The 14743-nt window shown below is 41.5% G+C and overlaps 1 protein-coding gene across 7 annotated transcripts; it reads left to right on the plus strand.

The window, feature by feature from the left end:
* Nucleotides 1-6621: 6621 nt before the first annotated feature.
* On the plus strand, nt 6622-9077 carry LOC125511553. 7 transcript variants are annotated; one of them, XM_048676955.1, is made up of 8 exons: nt 6623-6933; nt 6994-7149; nt 7256-7351; nt 7816-7862; nt 8226-8248; nt 8334-8449; nt 8524-8592; nt 8814-9077. In XM_048676955.1, the coding sequence occupies exons 3-8, from the start codon at nt 7270-7272 to the stop codon at nt 8855-8857; spliced, it is 381 nt and encodes a 126-aa protein (XP_048532912.1). In that variant the 5' UTR covers nt 6623-6933; nt 6994-7149; nt 7256-7269; the 3' UTR covers nt 8858-9077. The 7 variants fall into 7 exon arrangements, 3 of the variants coding, with proteins under 3 accessions (XP_048532912.1, XP_048532913.1, XP_048532914.1); XR_007285042.1 differs by lacking the exon at nt 8226-8248 and having other exon boundaries at nt 6622-7149; XM_048676956.1 differs by lacking the exon at nt 8524-8592 and having other exon boundaries at nt 6623-7149.
* The last annotated feature ends 5666 nt before the right edge of the window (nt 9078-14743 follow it).

A 14743-nucleotide genomic window follows, 5' to 3' on the forward strand; every position in this document is an offset into this window, starting at 1 on the left:
AAGTATCGTACCGATGGACAAAGGGAATTGAATGCGGGATTGATTAAGTCCTTGACATCGTGGTTCATCCGATGAGATCATCGTGGAACATGTGGGAGCCAACATGGGTATCCAGATCCCGCTGTTGGTTATTGACCGGAGAACGTCTCGGTCATGTCTGCATGTCTCCCGAACCCGTAGGGTCTACACACTTAAGGTTCGGTGACGCTAGGGTTATAGAGATATTAGTATGCGGTAACCCAAAAGTTGTTCGGAGTCTCGGATGAGATCCCGGACATCATGAGGAGTTCCGGAATGGTCCGGAGGTAAAGAATTATATATAGGAAGTGCTATTTCGGCCATCGGGACAAGTTTCGGGGTCACCGGTATTGTACCAGGACCACCGGAAGGGTCCCGGGGGTCCACCGGGTGGGGCCACCTGCCCCGGGGGGCCACATGGGCTGTAGGGGGTGTGCCTTGGCCTATATGGGCCAAGGGCACCAGCCCCAAGAGGCCCATGCGCCAAGAGAGAGAGAAAAGGGGAGAGTCCTAAAAGGGGAAGGCACCTCCAAGGTGCCTTGGGGAGGATGGACTCCTCCCCACCCTTGGCCGCACCCTTCCTTGGAGGAAGGGGCAAGGGCTGCGCCTCCCCCTCTCCCTTGGCCCTATATATAGTGGGGGAAAAGGAGGAGCAACGATACCTAAGGCCTGGCGCCTCCCTCTCCCTCCCGTGACACATCTCCCTCCTCCCGCAGCGCTTAGCGAAGCCCTGTTGGAATCCCGCTACTTCCACCACGCCGTCGTGCTGCTGGATCTCCATCAACCTCTCCCTCCTCCTTGCTGGATCAAGGCGTGGGAGAAGTCTCCGCTCCGTACATGTGTTGAATGCGGAGGTGCCGTCCGTTCGGCGCTAGGATCATCGGTGATTTGAATCACGACGAGTACGACTCCATCAACCCCGTTCACTTGAACGCTTCCGCTTAGCGATCTACAAGGGTATGTAGATGCAACTCTCCTTCCCCTCGTTGCTGGTCTCTCCATAGATAGATCTTGGTGACACGTAGGAAAATTTTGAATTTATGCTACGTTCCCCTACAAATATACGGGCACATAATTACTATTTGCAACAATAAGAACATCGTTAATCCTTCCCATAGGTTTCTTAATAGTAGAATCCGCGATATGTAAGTTTAAAGAGCAATCATCAAGATCGCGGAAATCTAGCAAATCACACAAAGTTTTGGGGATAGTGGAGACACTAGCACCCAAATCACACAAAGCATAAACCTCATGATCTTTAATTTTAATTTTGATAGTTGGTTCCCACTCATCATAGAGTTTTCTAGGGATAGAGACTTTCAACTCAAGTTTTTCTTCATAAGATTGTATCAAGGCATCAACAATATGTTCGGTGAAGGCTTTCTTTTGACTATAAGCATGCGGAGAATTTAGCACGGATTGCAACAAGGAAATACAATCAATCAAAGAGCAACTTTCATAATTAAATTCCTTGAAATCCAATATAGTGGGTTTAGCAACATCTAAATTTTTATTTCTTTCAATCCCACTTTCATCAATTTCATCATAAAGATCTAAATACTCCGAATTTTTCGAACGCCTTCTAGGTAAAGGAAGATCATATTCAGTTTTATCAAGATTCATATTGCAAAACAAAGATTTGATAGGGGACACATCAATAAATTTTAGATCTTCATCTTGATTTTCATAGGTATTGGAAGAACACGCTTTAATAAAGGCATCTTTTGAAGCACGCATCCTAGCGGTTCTTTCTTTGCACTCATCAATGGAAATTCTCAAAGCTTTGAGAGACTCATTGATATCATTCTTAGGAGGAATAGATCTAAGCTTTAAAGAATCAATCTCAAGAGAAATTCTATCAATGTTCCTAGCCAAATCATCAACTTTAAGCACTTTCTCTTCAAGCAAAGCATTAAAATTCTTTTGTGAATTCATAAACTCTTTAACACTATTCTCAAATTCAGAGGGCATCTTATTATAATTTCCATAAGAGTTGTTGTAGGAATTTCCATAATTATTAGAAGGATTACTAGGATATGGCCTAGGATTAAAATTCCCTCTATAAGCGTTGTTACCAAAATTATTCCTACCAACAAAATTCACATCCATAGATTCATTGTTATTCTCAATCAAGGTAGACAAAGGCATATCATTAGGATAAGAAGAAACACTCTTAGTAGCAAATAATTTCATAAGTTCATCCATCTTTCCACTCAAAACATTCATTTCTTCTATCGCATGCACTTTTTTTATTAGAAGATCTTTCAGTATGCCATTGAGAATAATTAACCATAATATTATCTAGGAGTTTAGTAGCATCTCCTAAAGTGATTTCCATAAAAGTGCCTCCCGCGGCGGAATCTAAAAGATTTCTAGAAGCAAAATTCAATCCGGCATAAAAAATTTGTATAATCATCCACAAATTTAAACCATGAGTAGGGCAATTACATATCATTAATTTCATTCTCTCCCAAGCTTGTGCAACATGTTCATTATCAAGTTGCTTAAAATTCATAATGTCATTTCTAAGAGAGATGATCTTAGCGGGAGGAAAATACTTAGAGATAAAAGCATCTTTGCACTTGTTCCAAGAATCCATATTATTTTTAGGCAAAGACGAAAACCAAGCTTTAGCACGACCTCTAAGCGAAAAAGGAATAGCTTCAATTTAACGACATCATTATCGACATCTTTTTTCTTTTGCATATCACATAAATCAACGAAGCTATTCAGATGAGTAGCGGCATCTTCACTAGGAAGGCCGGCGAATTGATCTTTCATAACAAGATTCAACAAAGCAATATTGATTTCACAAGATTCAGTATTGGCAAGAGGAGCAATCAGAGTGCTAAGAAAATCATTATTGTTGGTATTGGTGAAGTCACACAATTTGGTAGTATCTTGAGCCATCGCGACAAACAAGCAATCCAACACACGAGCAAACAAAAGGCAAGCGAGAAAAAGGCAAACGGAGAAGGAGAAAGAGAGGGCGAATAAAACGGCAAGGGTGAAGTGCGGGAGAGGAAAACGAGAGGCAAATGGCAACTAATGTAATGCGGGAGATAGGGATTGTGATGGGTACTTGGTATGTTGACTTTTTGCGTAGACTCCCCGGCAACGGCGCCAGAAATTCTTCTTGCTACCTCTTGAGCTTGCGTTGGTTTTCCGCGAAGAGGAAAGGATGATGTAGCAGAGTAGCGTAAGTATTTCCCTTAGTTTTTGAGAAACAAGGTATCAATCCAGTAGGAGGCCACACGCAAGTCCCTCGTACCTACACAACACAAAGAGCTCAACGCAACCAACACGATTAGGGGTTGTCAATCCCTTCACGGTCACTTACGGAAGTGAGATCCGATAGATAATATTTTTGGTATTTTTGATATAAAGATGCAAAGTGAAAAGTAAAAGGCAAAGTAAAAACAAAGCAAGATTAAAGTGATGGAGATTGATATGATGAGAATAGACCCGGGGGCCATAGGTTTCACTAGTGGCTTCTCTCAAGAGCATAAGTTTTCTACGGTGGGTGAACAAATTACTGTTGAGCAATTGACAGAATTGAGCATAGTTATGAGAATATCTAGGCATGATGATGTATATAGGCATCACGTCCGTGACAGGTAGATCGAAACGATTCTGCATCTACTACTATTACTCCACTCATCGACCGCTATCCAGCATGCATCTAGAGTATTAAGTTAAAAACAGAGTAATGCTTTAAACAAGATGACATGATGTAGAGAGATAAATTCATGCAATATGAAATAAACCCCATCTTGTTATCCTCGATGGCAACGATACAATACGTGTCTTGCTGCCCCTTCTGTCACTGGGAAAGAACACCGCAAGATCGAACCCAAAGCTAAGCACTTCTCCCATGGCAAGAACTACCAATCTAGTTGGCCAAACCAAACGGATAATTCGAAGAGACTTGCAAAGATAACCAATCATACATAAAAGAATTCAGAGAAGATTCAAATATTGTTCATAGATACACTTGATCATAAACCCACAATTCATCGGTCTCAACAAACACACCGCAAAAGAAGAAGATTACATCGAATAGATCTCCACAAGAGAGGGGGAGAACATTGTATTGAGATCCAAAAAGAGAGAATAAGCCATCTAGCCAATAACTATGGACCCGAAGGTCTGAGGTAAACTACTCACACTTCATTGGAGGGGCTATGATGATGTAGAAGCCCTCCGTGATGATGGCCCTCTCCGGCAGAGCTCCGGAACAGGCCCCAAGATGGGATCTCGTGGATACAGAAAGTTGTGGTGGTGGAATTAGGTTTTTTGGCTCATGTTCTGATCGTTTGAGGGTACGTGGGTATATATAGGAGGAAGGAGTACGTCGGTGGAGCACCGAGGGGCCCACGAGGCAGGGGGGCGCGCCCTGTAGGGGGGCGCGCTCCCTACCCTCGTGACCGCCTCCGGTACTTCTTGGAGTAGGGTCCAAGTCTCCTGGGTCTTATCTGAGAAGAAAATCACGTTCCAAAAAGGATTTTCTGTTTGGACTCCGTTTGATATTCTATTTCTTCGAAACACTGAAATAGGCAAAAAAACAGCAATTCTGGGTTGGGCCTCCGGTTAATAGGTTAGTCCCAAAAATAATATAAAAGTGGAAAATAAAGACCAATATAGTCCAAAACAGTAGATAATATAGTATGGAGCAATCAAAAATTATAGATACGTTGGAGACGTATCAACGCTCTGTAACTAGGTTATTCGGATCCTCCTCTGGCGGTAGGGTGAAATTTGTCATCAGCGAGGTCCAAAGATCATCTTTCTGCCTATCATGGACATAAGAAGCTTCAGGGTCCTTCGGCTTATTCTATTCTTGGACGCTGATCAGGACGCTGTCCCTAACAACAACTCCGCACTGATGTACGAATGTGTCCTTGGTCCTCTTGGGAGAAATCGGTTGGCCATCTTTCACGATTTCTTTGATCGTGAACCTTTCATCCTGGCGCAACCTTTTCTTCGGGCCTCGTCTCCTTATGAAAGTTTTGCTTGATCCGGAGGGCTAAAAGAAGAAAGAAGCATTAATATCAAGTCAGCACAAGCTTAATTAATATATATATACCTTGCCAGACTTTGCCACAGCTCCCTCCTCCGTTCGGTCACCGGGGTCGTCATCATGATCTCCTTCCTCCACCATTCATTCACCGGAGCCGTCATGATCTCCTATCTCCTCCGTTGTTGGATCACCAGAGCCGTCATCCTCTCCTTCCTAGCCATCAGTGTCGTTGAGAAACGACAAGGGATCACCTCCCACGAGGATTATATCCCCCAACAACAGTTCTTGTTCTAAGTCTCTTTCCATAATTTCTGCAAATATTACAACATGGCAATACAAACATGAGAGATGGATTAGTGGCAAACATAGACCTAGCTAATCACAACAAGGAATAATATGCATATATGAGCAATGAATTAGTTGCGGACTGCCTCTCTGATGCATATCTGATGTCCCCCCTCATGTCAAAGTTATTGGGGTTATACTTTCAGGAGAGGACACTTTGCAGAAAATAATTGGTATGAACATAACAACTACGGGTAGGGACGGGATGGGGTATATCGACAACGCTCTTTCTTCTTCTAGGGTTTGGTTGGCCTCGAGAGTTGGTCGGGCGTGCGGACCACCTCTCTCATGCATGTATGACGTTCCCCTCATGTCGAAGTTATCGGGGAGGGGGTAAATTTTAACTAATTTAACTCATTTAACTTGGTAAATTTTGGTGGCTTCGACAACGCTTCTACGGTTTGGGGTGGCCTCGACAACGCTCTTTTAACTTGGTAAATTTGGGTGGCCTCGACAATTCTTCTAGTGTTTGGGGTGTCCTCGACAATAGTCTATTAACTCATTTAACTTTGTAAATTTGGGTGGCCTTGACAACTCTTCTAGGGTTTAGGTGGTCTCGACAACGCTCTTTCAGTCCCGGTTTGGGTGCACTCGAGAGTTGGTCGGGCGAGAGGGGGTTGATCAACGTCCCCCCTCATGTCGAAGTTACCGGAGTTTTGTATGAACAATTTTTTCTATGAACATAAAAAAATCTACACACATCAATCCATCCATCCATCCATAAAGATATACATACATCAGTCCATCCATCTATATATATGAAAAAAATAAAGAAAAAAATTTGATGAATCTAAAAATTTGTATGAACATAAAAAAAAATCTATATACATCAATCCATCCATCCATCTATATATATGAAAATATTAAGAAAAAAATTTCATCCATTCAATATGCAGGGCACGGGCAGTGGCTAAGCAACATGGGCTGGGGCGGCGGCAGCAGCGCAGGGCAGGGGCGGTAGCGGCAGCATAGGGGAAGGGGCAGAGCTCATTGTGGCACGGCGATGAGGAGCGTGTGGGCTCGGGGCAGGGCGTCGGGAGGGCGGCGCAGCCTGCAGCGTCGGCATCGGGGCAGGGCGGTGCAGCAGCAGCCTGGCGGCGTCGGTGTCAGCGTCAAGAGAAGAATGGGGGTGGGGGCAATTTACTATCACTACTAAAAATTAGGCCATCAACGACCATCAAAAGATAATGCTTGGTCGTTAGCAGTACAATGGGCTAGCCACACGTCCAACTTTGGCCTGCTCAACCTTCACGACGACCAGCGATCTGCCCGTTGTTATTTTTAACGTATCCCAGTGGTCGTTGTTGATTAGTAACCTTATTTTTGGATTAATTAACGATTATATCTTTTATCTCGGGAAAGAAGGATATATGTCAATCTACAAGTTAGGTTTATTCCTTATCCAGGACTCGTGTCCATGAGAACCAAGGCGGCGCAACCCCATCCCATAGATCGTAGGCATGGAGTGTGACCCTGATCTCGCCTTGGAGGCAGCCTAGCAGAGGAACATCATAGCAACATACAAGATCCTCTCCCTAAGTTCATAGAAGGTTTGTCCCAAATTTTCTGTTTATTTTGATTTTCCTCTTCATCGACCTCACATCTGGAAGTTGCCTGTCTTGTGGCCGAGGATACATGGCATTCATTGCCGTATTGGCGGCGTGGAAGGCGCCTTCAAGCCTGCACTTGCGGCTCGGGTCGACGAGGCAGCCGCAACGGACCAAAGAAATTAGATCCATCCAGCTTACTGCAATGGAATCGACCAGGTTCGACATCTTGGTGCTCTTGTGTTCATCCCCTTCGTCGCTGGCCAGTAAAATTAGCAGATTTCTACTTACCTCTGAGCCACCAACCTGCATCTTCCTTTCAAAGAACCAGAGACACCGATGGTGAGGGGCGATGGAGCCGCGGGCGAGACCATGAATCGACGGGCGCACATGGGAGGGTGGCAAATCGATGGTGGTGCAGGTGAGGTTAGCTTGAGATCTGAGACATTAGCGAGTCTATTTTTTCTTTTCTTTTTTCTTTCAGAGGTAAGCGTACAGTCGTCACAGGAGATTATTAAGAAGATAATACCTTGAGTGCAGCCGCGTAATCTGAAACTTCATAAGTCCATCTGCTAATGAATTTAATTATTACTATGTTAGGGAGACTATCAAGGAATATATCAAAAGGTTGCAGCAGCAAGCTGCAGTGTTGTTGTGTGTTTAGTCAGTCTGAAAAACTGTAGATGCTTGCATTTTGATGACTACTAATGCTATCTGCTTTGTCAATCTGAATGATTCATCATGTGCAGCGATAAATAGAAGTTAACTGTGAGATGTCATATTGCTAAATTGTGGCAATAAAATATTCAGAACAACCTGAGCTGATTACGGGAAGCATACTTGTTCTGTTTCCTTAATACATTAATTTGGTTCTCCATGCAACAGGGTCACATGCAAGATTACGGGAAGCATATAACCTGAGCTCTACGAGGGTATGAGCTAACAGCACCTGATCAAGTGGCTCATTAGAAGGAATACATTAACAGTGCCGCACCCTTTTTTGGCCATATATACATAGGTGCCAACAATTTTTGGTTGTTGTAATTCACAAGAAGGACTGACTCATCGTACTAACAACATGATGCCACTAGTTAATGCATGTCTTAATCTGTAGTAATCGATTTGCTTCATGTTTTAGTTTTTGCCTTATCAATAAACAGTGACACAAGTACTTCTGTACGTACTTTATTTGATTTAGCATTCAGTTATTCATTTTCAGTACATCAACATTCACTTAGTTAATTTAATTGTACTTTGTATAGCCTTTGTGCACACTTCTAACTATATCTGTATAGGTTATCACAATGAGTCATCACAGGTATGGAAACTTGACAGCATTAGCTCCGGAAAGATGCTTTCTACTCACAGTTGAACAAGTCTGGACTGATACAAGGTATTGCTAGGTGGACCTTGCCAGAGCAATCAAGTAAATTAGCAGATTTCAGCAGGAAAAGGGTTACTCACAGGCCTCATAAGCAATATGAGGAACCCGGGAAGAAGTACAAGTTAGCTACAAAAGGTACTACACAAACATAAAAATATTATTCAAGTATCTTCTACGGGATGATATAATGTGGTTGCTTTTTTTCATAGATGGAAATGATGCGCCAACAAATACACCAATCTTGTTTTTTACAAAATGGGATGCAGATGATTCCAAAAGTGCGTTTCTAAGAATCATGTATTTTACCAATAATTGTTTCTATGCTTTATTGTCTTCTAGTCACTCATAACATATTGCAACTATGAATGATGAAGTTGATGCCAGCAATGACGGTGACATGGGAAATGATATGATGAAGTTCATACATTCATTATACTATTATACTTTGTGTCAATTTATTTAGAAGACTGACTTTCATAAACTACTCAACATTTTGTAGGACTGATGGTCCACCATAATATATCGAAGCAACAGGAGGGGTAGCTGATGAAGAATGATATCCATTCAAACAATGGTGGTGTTCCTCAAGTGAAGATTAATAATATTTTCTTTTCTAGTTGTCTCATTTTCCAGATAGATATTATCAAGTACATTGGTTATATAAGGAATGATTTTGACTCCATTTCTTAAATGATATTTTAATTCCAGAATTGTATGTCGGAATATTGGTATGTCTATTAATAAAAGTGGTTATGATCTTTTCAATTCAGGTTCTTTTGTTTCTATATTAATGTGGATGTTAATATTCAAATGTTAGATGCTACATAAAGTGATTGTTGAACGAAAAGTTATACTATATGTAGGTTGTTCTGAAGAATATCAAATTGTGAAGAGAGCGTGGTTGGTAATAGCATTATTAACGATGACAAAAGTGGTTGTTAATACTACAATTATGGTCGTTATTACCTTGGGATTGACGACCACACACCATTCCGTCGTTAGAAGAATAACGGCCACAAAAGGTATGTGGTCGTTATACTTTTAACGAGGGAGCCTACAACGACCAGCAGATTGTGGTCGTTAATGACCTTTAACAACCACAATTCAATCTTTCACGACCACATTTGTCGTCGTTAAAAACTGTTTTCCTAGTAGTGTATGTCTTGGCTTATATAGCCACCCCTTTAGTCCCGGTTTGTGTGTGGCACCAACCGGGATGAATGGCGCCCTTTAGTCCCGGTTGGTCCCACAAACCGAGACCAAAGGTCAATTTTGAGCAGCCCAAAGGGCGGGAAGCAGAGCCCTTTGGTCCCGGTTGGTGGCACCAACCGGGACGAAAGGGGTGCATTGGTCCTGGTTGGTGCCACCAACTGGAACGAAAGGTGGGCATTGGTCCCGGTTGGTGCCATGAACCGAGACGAAAGGTCGGTTCTGCCGTGGACAAAAGTTTAATCACACCTCGCTAGTTGAGAGGGGCTCAGAGTGGTTTATAAGCGTCGCTGCCGCTGCCCTCTCGAGCTCCTCTCTAATGCAGGCAGTACACTACTAGGGAAAACCTTATACACAGAATCTTAGCAGCAGCGTGGTTCAAAAACAAACGCTACTGCTAATTAGCAGTAGCGAGCTCCAGGAAACCGCGCTACTAACATCCCGATAGCAGTAGCGCTCTAGGTGAAACAAGCGCTACTACTATAATTGCCACGGTGTTCCCTCCAGGCTAGACATAGTAGTAGCACCCTTCTCCTGGATGTGCTACTGCTAAAGTACTCAGTAGCAGCGTTTTTCTTCAAAACTCTTTGCTGCTAAGTATCACCACAACTAATTAAGTTTAGTCCCATACTGCTAAGCGAACAAGGTGTTTACCACCTTAAATATGTTACTTCTCAAACTATCTTGAGCACTTGGTCTTCATTGAACTATATGTGTAGGATTTGTGGCTCCAATATGAATCTTCGCCTGTGCCTATACAGGTATGGTGATGATTCATGTTGACTATTTAGATTCTACACAAAAAGATCAATGATGACCAATGTATATTTTTTATGTTTTTACATGCTTAGACTTATAGCGTTTTTCCAGGACAAAGCGCTACTGATATTGGGATAAACAAAAGAAATAACTGCTTCCTTTAGCAGTAGCGTTTTTTCTAAAACGCACTATAGCTCAATTAGCTATAGCGCGTTTCCCTAAGAGTGCTACTGCTAGTTCGACTTAACCACCCGCGGGCTCAAAATTTTGCTAAGTCCTCCTTTCCCCTACTCCTCTGTTGCTGCCATCCGAGCCCGAGCGCTAAGTCCTCCTTTCCCCTACTCCTCTGTCGCCGCCATCCGAGCCCGAGCCTGCCCTCACCGCCGCCGCCCGAGGCCGCCCTCAACCTCACCGCCGCCGCTCTTGACCTCACCGTCGCCGCCCTAAACCTCACCGCCACCGTCCGAGCCGGCCCAGGACCGCCGCCTCCCGATCCCGAGCCCGCCCTCGCTGCCCCTACCTCCGTCGCCGAGCACCTCCCCGCCACAGTCTCTCCCCTCTCTGTAAGCCCCCCTCCCCCACCCTTCCTCTCTGCTTAGTTAGTAGATGTTTTTTAGTAGTAGTAGTAGATGTTAATTTAGGGTTCATAGATAATGGTTTTTAGTAGTAGTAGATGTTAATTAGTAGTAGTGATGGTACTAGTTAACTAGGGCAGTATGGTTAATAGTAGATGTTTTTACTATTGTATAATGTAGTTTCTTTTACTGTTTTTAGTGATTGTTTAAAATAATTAGTAAGTAAATTAATAAACTAGTTGAATTAATATAACTAATGTATTTTAGTAAGAAAATTAATATAACTAGTTGAACCAGTTTATTTTTAGTTTATTTCTATTTATAGTAAGTTTATATTTAGTAAGAACTATTTGAATTAATAGAACTAGTTGAACATGTCACATTTGTTGTTATTTTTTTAGTTTAAGAAATTATTCCCGCATCGATGTCATTCGCTAGGGTTTTATTTATAGGGTTTTTGTTTTTGCAGAAATCAAGGAGCCCCTCCATCATCCCCGCCATCGTCCCCGTCACCGACCCCCTCCGACCTCGAGGTGAGACCAGCCAAATCTCCATGTCAATATGAGTCCTATAAGATATGATGTAGATAAAAACATGTATATCTTGTGTTGCTCAAATAGGATATGTGGTTGCCCAAGTGGCCGGTCATGTTCAGGTTACACCTCCGAGTGGCCTATGTTTTGCCGGAGTGTTGATTAATTTCCGTTCCGGCAAATTTCAGGCGCTCGATATGTCCTATTTTAGCAAAAGTTCATGCCAGAATTTTTCGAGAATTTTGGCATGACTTGTGCTAGAATATGTAGGAAATATCGAGTGGCGTGGATTTTCTAGAAAAATAATTAAACTACATTTCGGGTTCACATTAAGTCTGCCGAGGCTCCATCACCGAAGGTCGAAAAATCAGTGAGGGAGTGTATCCACCATATATGAGAGAGGACGAAGAATCCCGACTGTTGTCATGGGGGTCGTTTCTCCTTGTTTTCCTTGTGCTAGACATTTTTTATGCACTAGGGAAAGAAGGAGTAACGACCATCACCGACGGTCGCAAATGTCAGAGAGGAATCAGTGAGGGAGAGTCTCCACCATATAGACTCGGCAGACCGATAGTCAACCCGTGATGAATAATAATGATCTAATTTAATTTTCATAGTATATGTTTAATTGTACAAGTTTAATATTTTAATTATGAACATAGGAAATGTCGTACTCGGACGACGAAAGTCTCCCGGGGGAGTGCTCCTGGTGCCACGACGATCGGGGTTTCTGCGACAGGCCTCACCTGGATGAAAATCGACGCTTCATCATTAAGCTCGAGGAGGCCTTCGATTATGACATGGTAAGCTACAATGCAAAGTGTTTTTTTCATAATTAAGCTCGACTTCTACTACTTCAACGTGTAATTTTCATCTTTTACAATTCGACTAGCTTATCCCATGTGATGCAAGACGCTATGTCTTGGAGAGGGTGGGTTTTGAAGATCATGAGAGGGATGAAACAAAGAAAATTAACCTGAGGACTCATCATGGTATGGATTTTGAGGTAAATCTATACAATTCTGAGAGGGTATCCCATTTTGGTTGCCCGGGTAGGGAAGCACTTTGCAAGATGTATGATTTTCAAGAGGGTATGTTTGTCACCAGGATCTTGGTGATCCTGACATGGACCAAGACAATTTGGACATTTGGGTCCTTGTTGATACGCTTCCAATTCTACCGCTATGTGAGTTTCTCAAACATAGTTATTAACTAATTTATATTGTTCATTTCAAAATAGTTGACAACTTATTTTAATTGTTCAAACAATGTGCGGAACATGGTAGACATAACCTACTACACTGATGTCTCTGAGTTAACTTATCAGGGGGGAAATCATCTGGTCGCATTTTGTACTGATCTTGAGAATTACAATATCTATAATAAAACACCTCCACATTATGGTCAATACGTGCCACTAGTGCACGTCTTGAACTATGGTAACATCCATGGAGATGCCATGGTAAGATTTTTTACTATTATGACATCCGTGCATATTTTGCATAAATTCTTTTAAAACTTAACTACATTGCTAACTATGAAGTTATTACTATGTTTTTCAATAGAAAATCCTAGATGGTTGTGTGCCTCATCTGATGTATCAGAAAGGTTGCCTTAAAGTTTTGAACATACAGCCAGGTTGTCCTACGAATCTCACCTGTCCATATCGGATTTCTAAAAGAGGTGGAGACATGAAAATCACAGAATGGTAAAAAAATGTATGGACAGTCGTACGTAAGGAGCTACTTGGAAGCAACATTGTGCGAAAGGCAAGAATTGGAGACAGGATAATCTCCATTCTCCATAATGGAGAGTCAGGGGCTATCTTGTTTTATGCTATTTTACCTAAGAGAATATAGTAGTTCCTAAGAGAATGTAGTAGGTCCTATGAGGTATAATATTTATTATGTGGTACAATGTGTTAGAGTTGATGATGAGTAGTTGTGATTATGACTAGTGACCAACTTGCTATGTGATGTCTCATTGATGAAAACGATGATCATGAGGAGGTGTTATATGACAATGATGTATTATGATGGTAAGTTGTTAATGATATGATGATGATGATGATGACGATGATATTTATTATATCATTGGGTGAAAGAACCGCAGATTAGTTTCAAGTGGATGTCCATCCACTTGAAACTAGTCCACGATTCTTTCACCCAGTGATGTAATAACTCATTATGATGTAAAACTAATCTCTAAATTGCTGCTGTATAAAAACTTGTATAAAGGTGTATGAATAAAACATGAAATAAAAAAGAAACAAAATATGAAATAATAGTAGTAGCGCGTGCCGGGAGAAGCCCTACTAGTAATTACGAGTAGAGATGTTTGGAGAAAACGCTACTACTAAGTCGATATAGCAACCCATGCTACTGCTAACCTTTAGCTGTAGCGCCGTACCGATAGCGCTCCAGCCCGCGCTACTGATAGGCCTAAAACCCGCACTGCTCCTAGGCTTTTCCCTAGTAGTGGTACTTGCCTATCTGACGCCCTGTTGGGCCTGCTGGGCCCGCGGGCCTGCATCCTGGCACAGGAAAGATGGTTTTCTAGTCGTATGCAAGCCAAGTTGCCCTAGTAGGCGGGCAATTTTTTCTGTTATTTGGGTTCGTTCTTTTTAACAAATAAATACTTTGATAATTTTAGTTCAAGTTTTAGTTGATTCTTTTTAGTTGATTATTTTTAACAAATATGTAATTAGATAATATTAGTTAATATTTTAGGTGATTCTTTTTAGTTCATTCTTTTTAGTTAAAGTTTTAGTTGATTCTTTGTAGTCAATTATTTTTAGTTAATGTTTTAGTTGATTCTTTTTAGTTCATTCTTTTTAACAAATAGATACTTTGATAATTTTAGTTAATATTTTTTTGATTCTTTTTAGTTCATTCTTTTTAACAAATAAATACTTTGATAATTTTAGTTAATATCATTTTGATTCTTTTTAGTTCATTCTTTTTGCTATTAGTTCATTCTTTGAGCTAAATGACCCTGAAATTGAAGAGCACTACAAATGAACTCTGAACAGGTTGAAACTTGGCATGGTATTATCATTTCACCCACATACCATGTGCTAAAAACTTGAGAGGGTTACGGCAAAAGCTGGATGCACTTCATGTACAAAATGGACAATCTCTTTCGAAGTATCAGGGTTTCGGACGAAAACTCATCTGTTACAAAGGGATTTCATTTTTTAACTTATTTTAACTCCAGGATTTTTGTGTGTTCAAAATGCACAATTCAAAGCCGCATCATCAATTTTCAACCCTTTCTTACGTCATTTGGTATTTTTCATGCATTTACTGATTTTTTTAGCTAAATGACCCTGGAGCTGAAAACACTACAAAGGA

This window comes from Triticum urartu, chromosome 5 (assembly GCF_003073215.2).
Source record: "Triticum urartu cultivar G1812 chromosome 5, Tu2.1, whole genome shotgun sequence".
Lineage (NCBI taxonomy): Eukaryota > Viridiplantae > Streptophyta > Magnoliopsida > Poales > Poaceae > Triticum > Triticum urartu.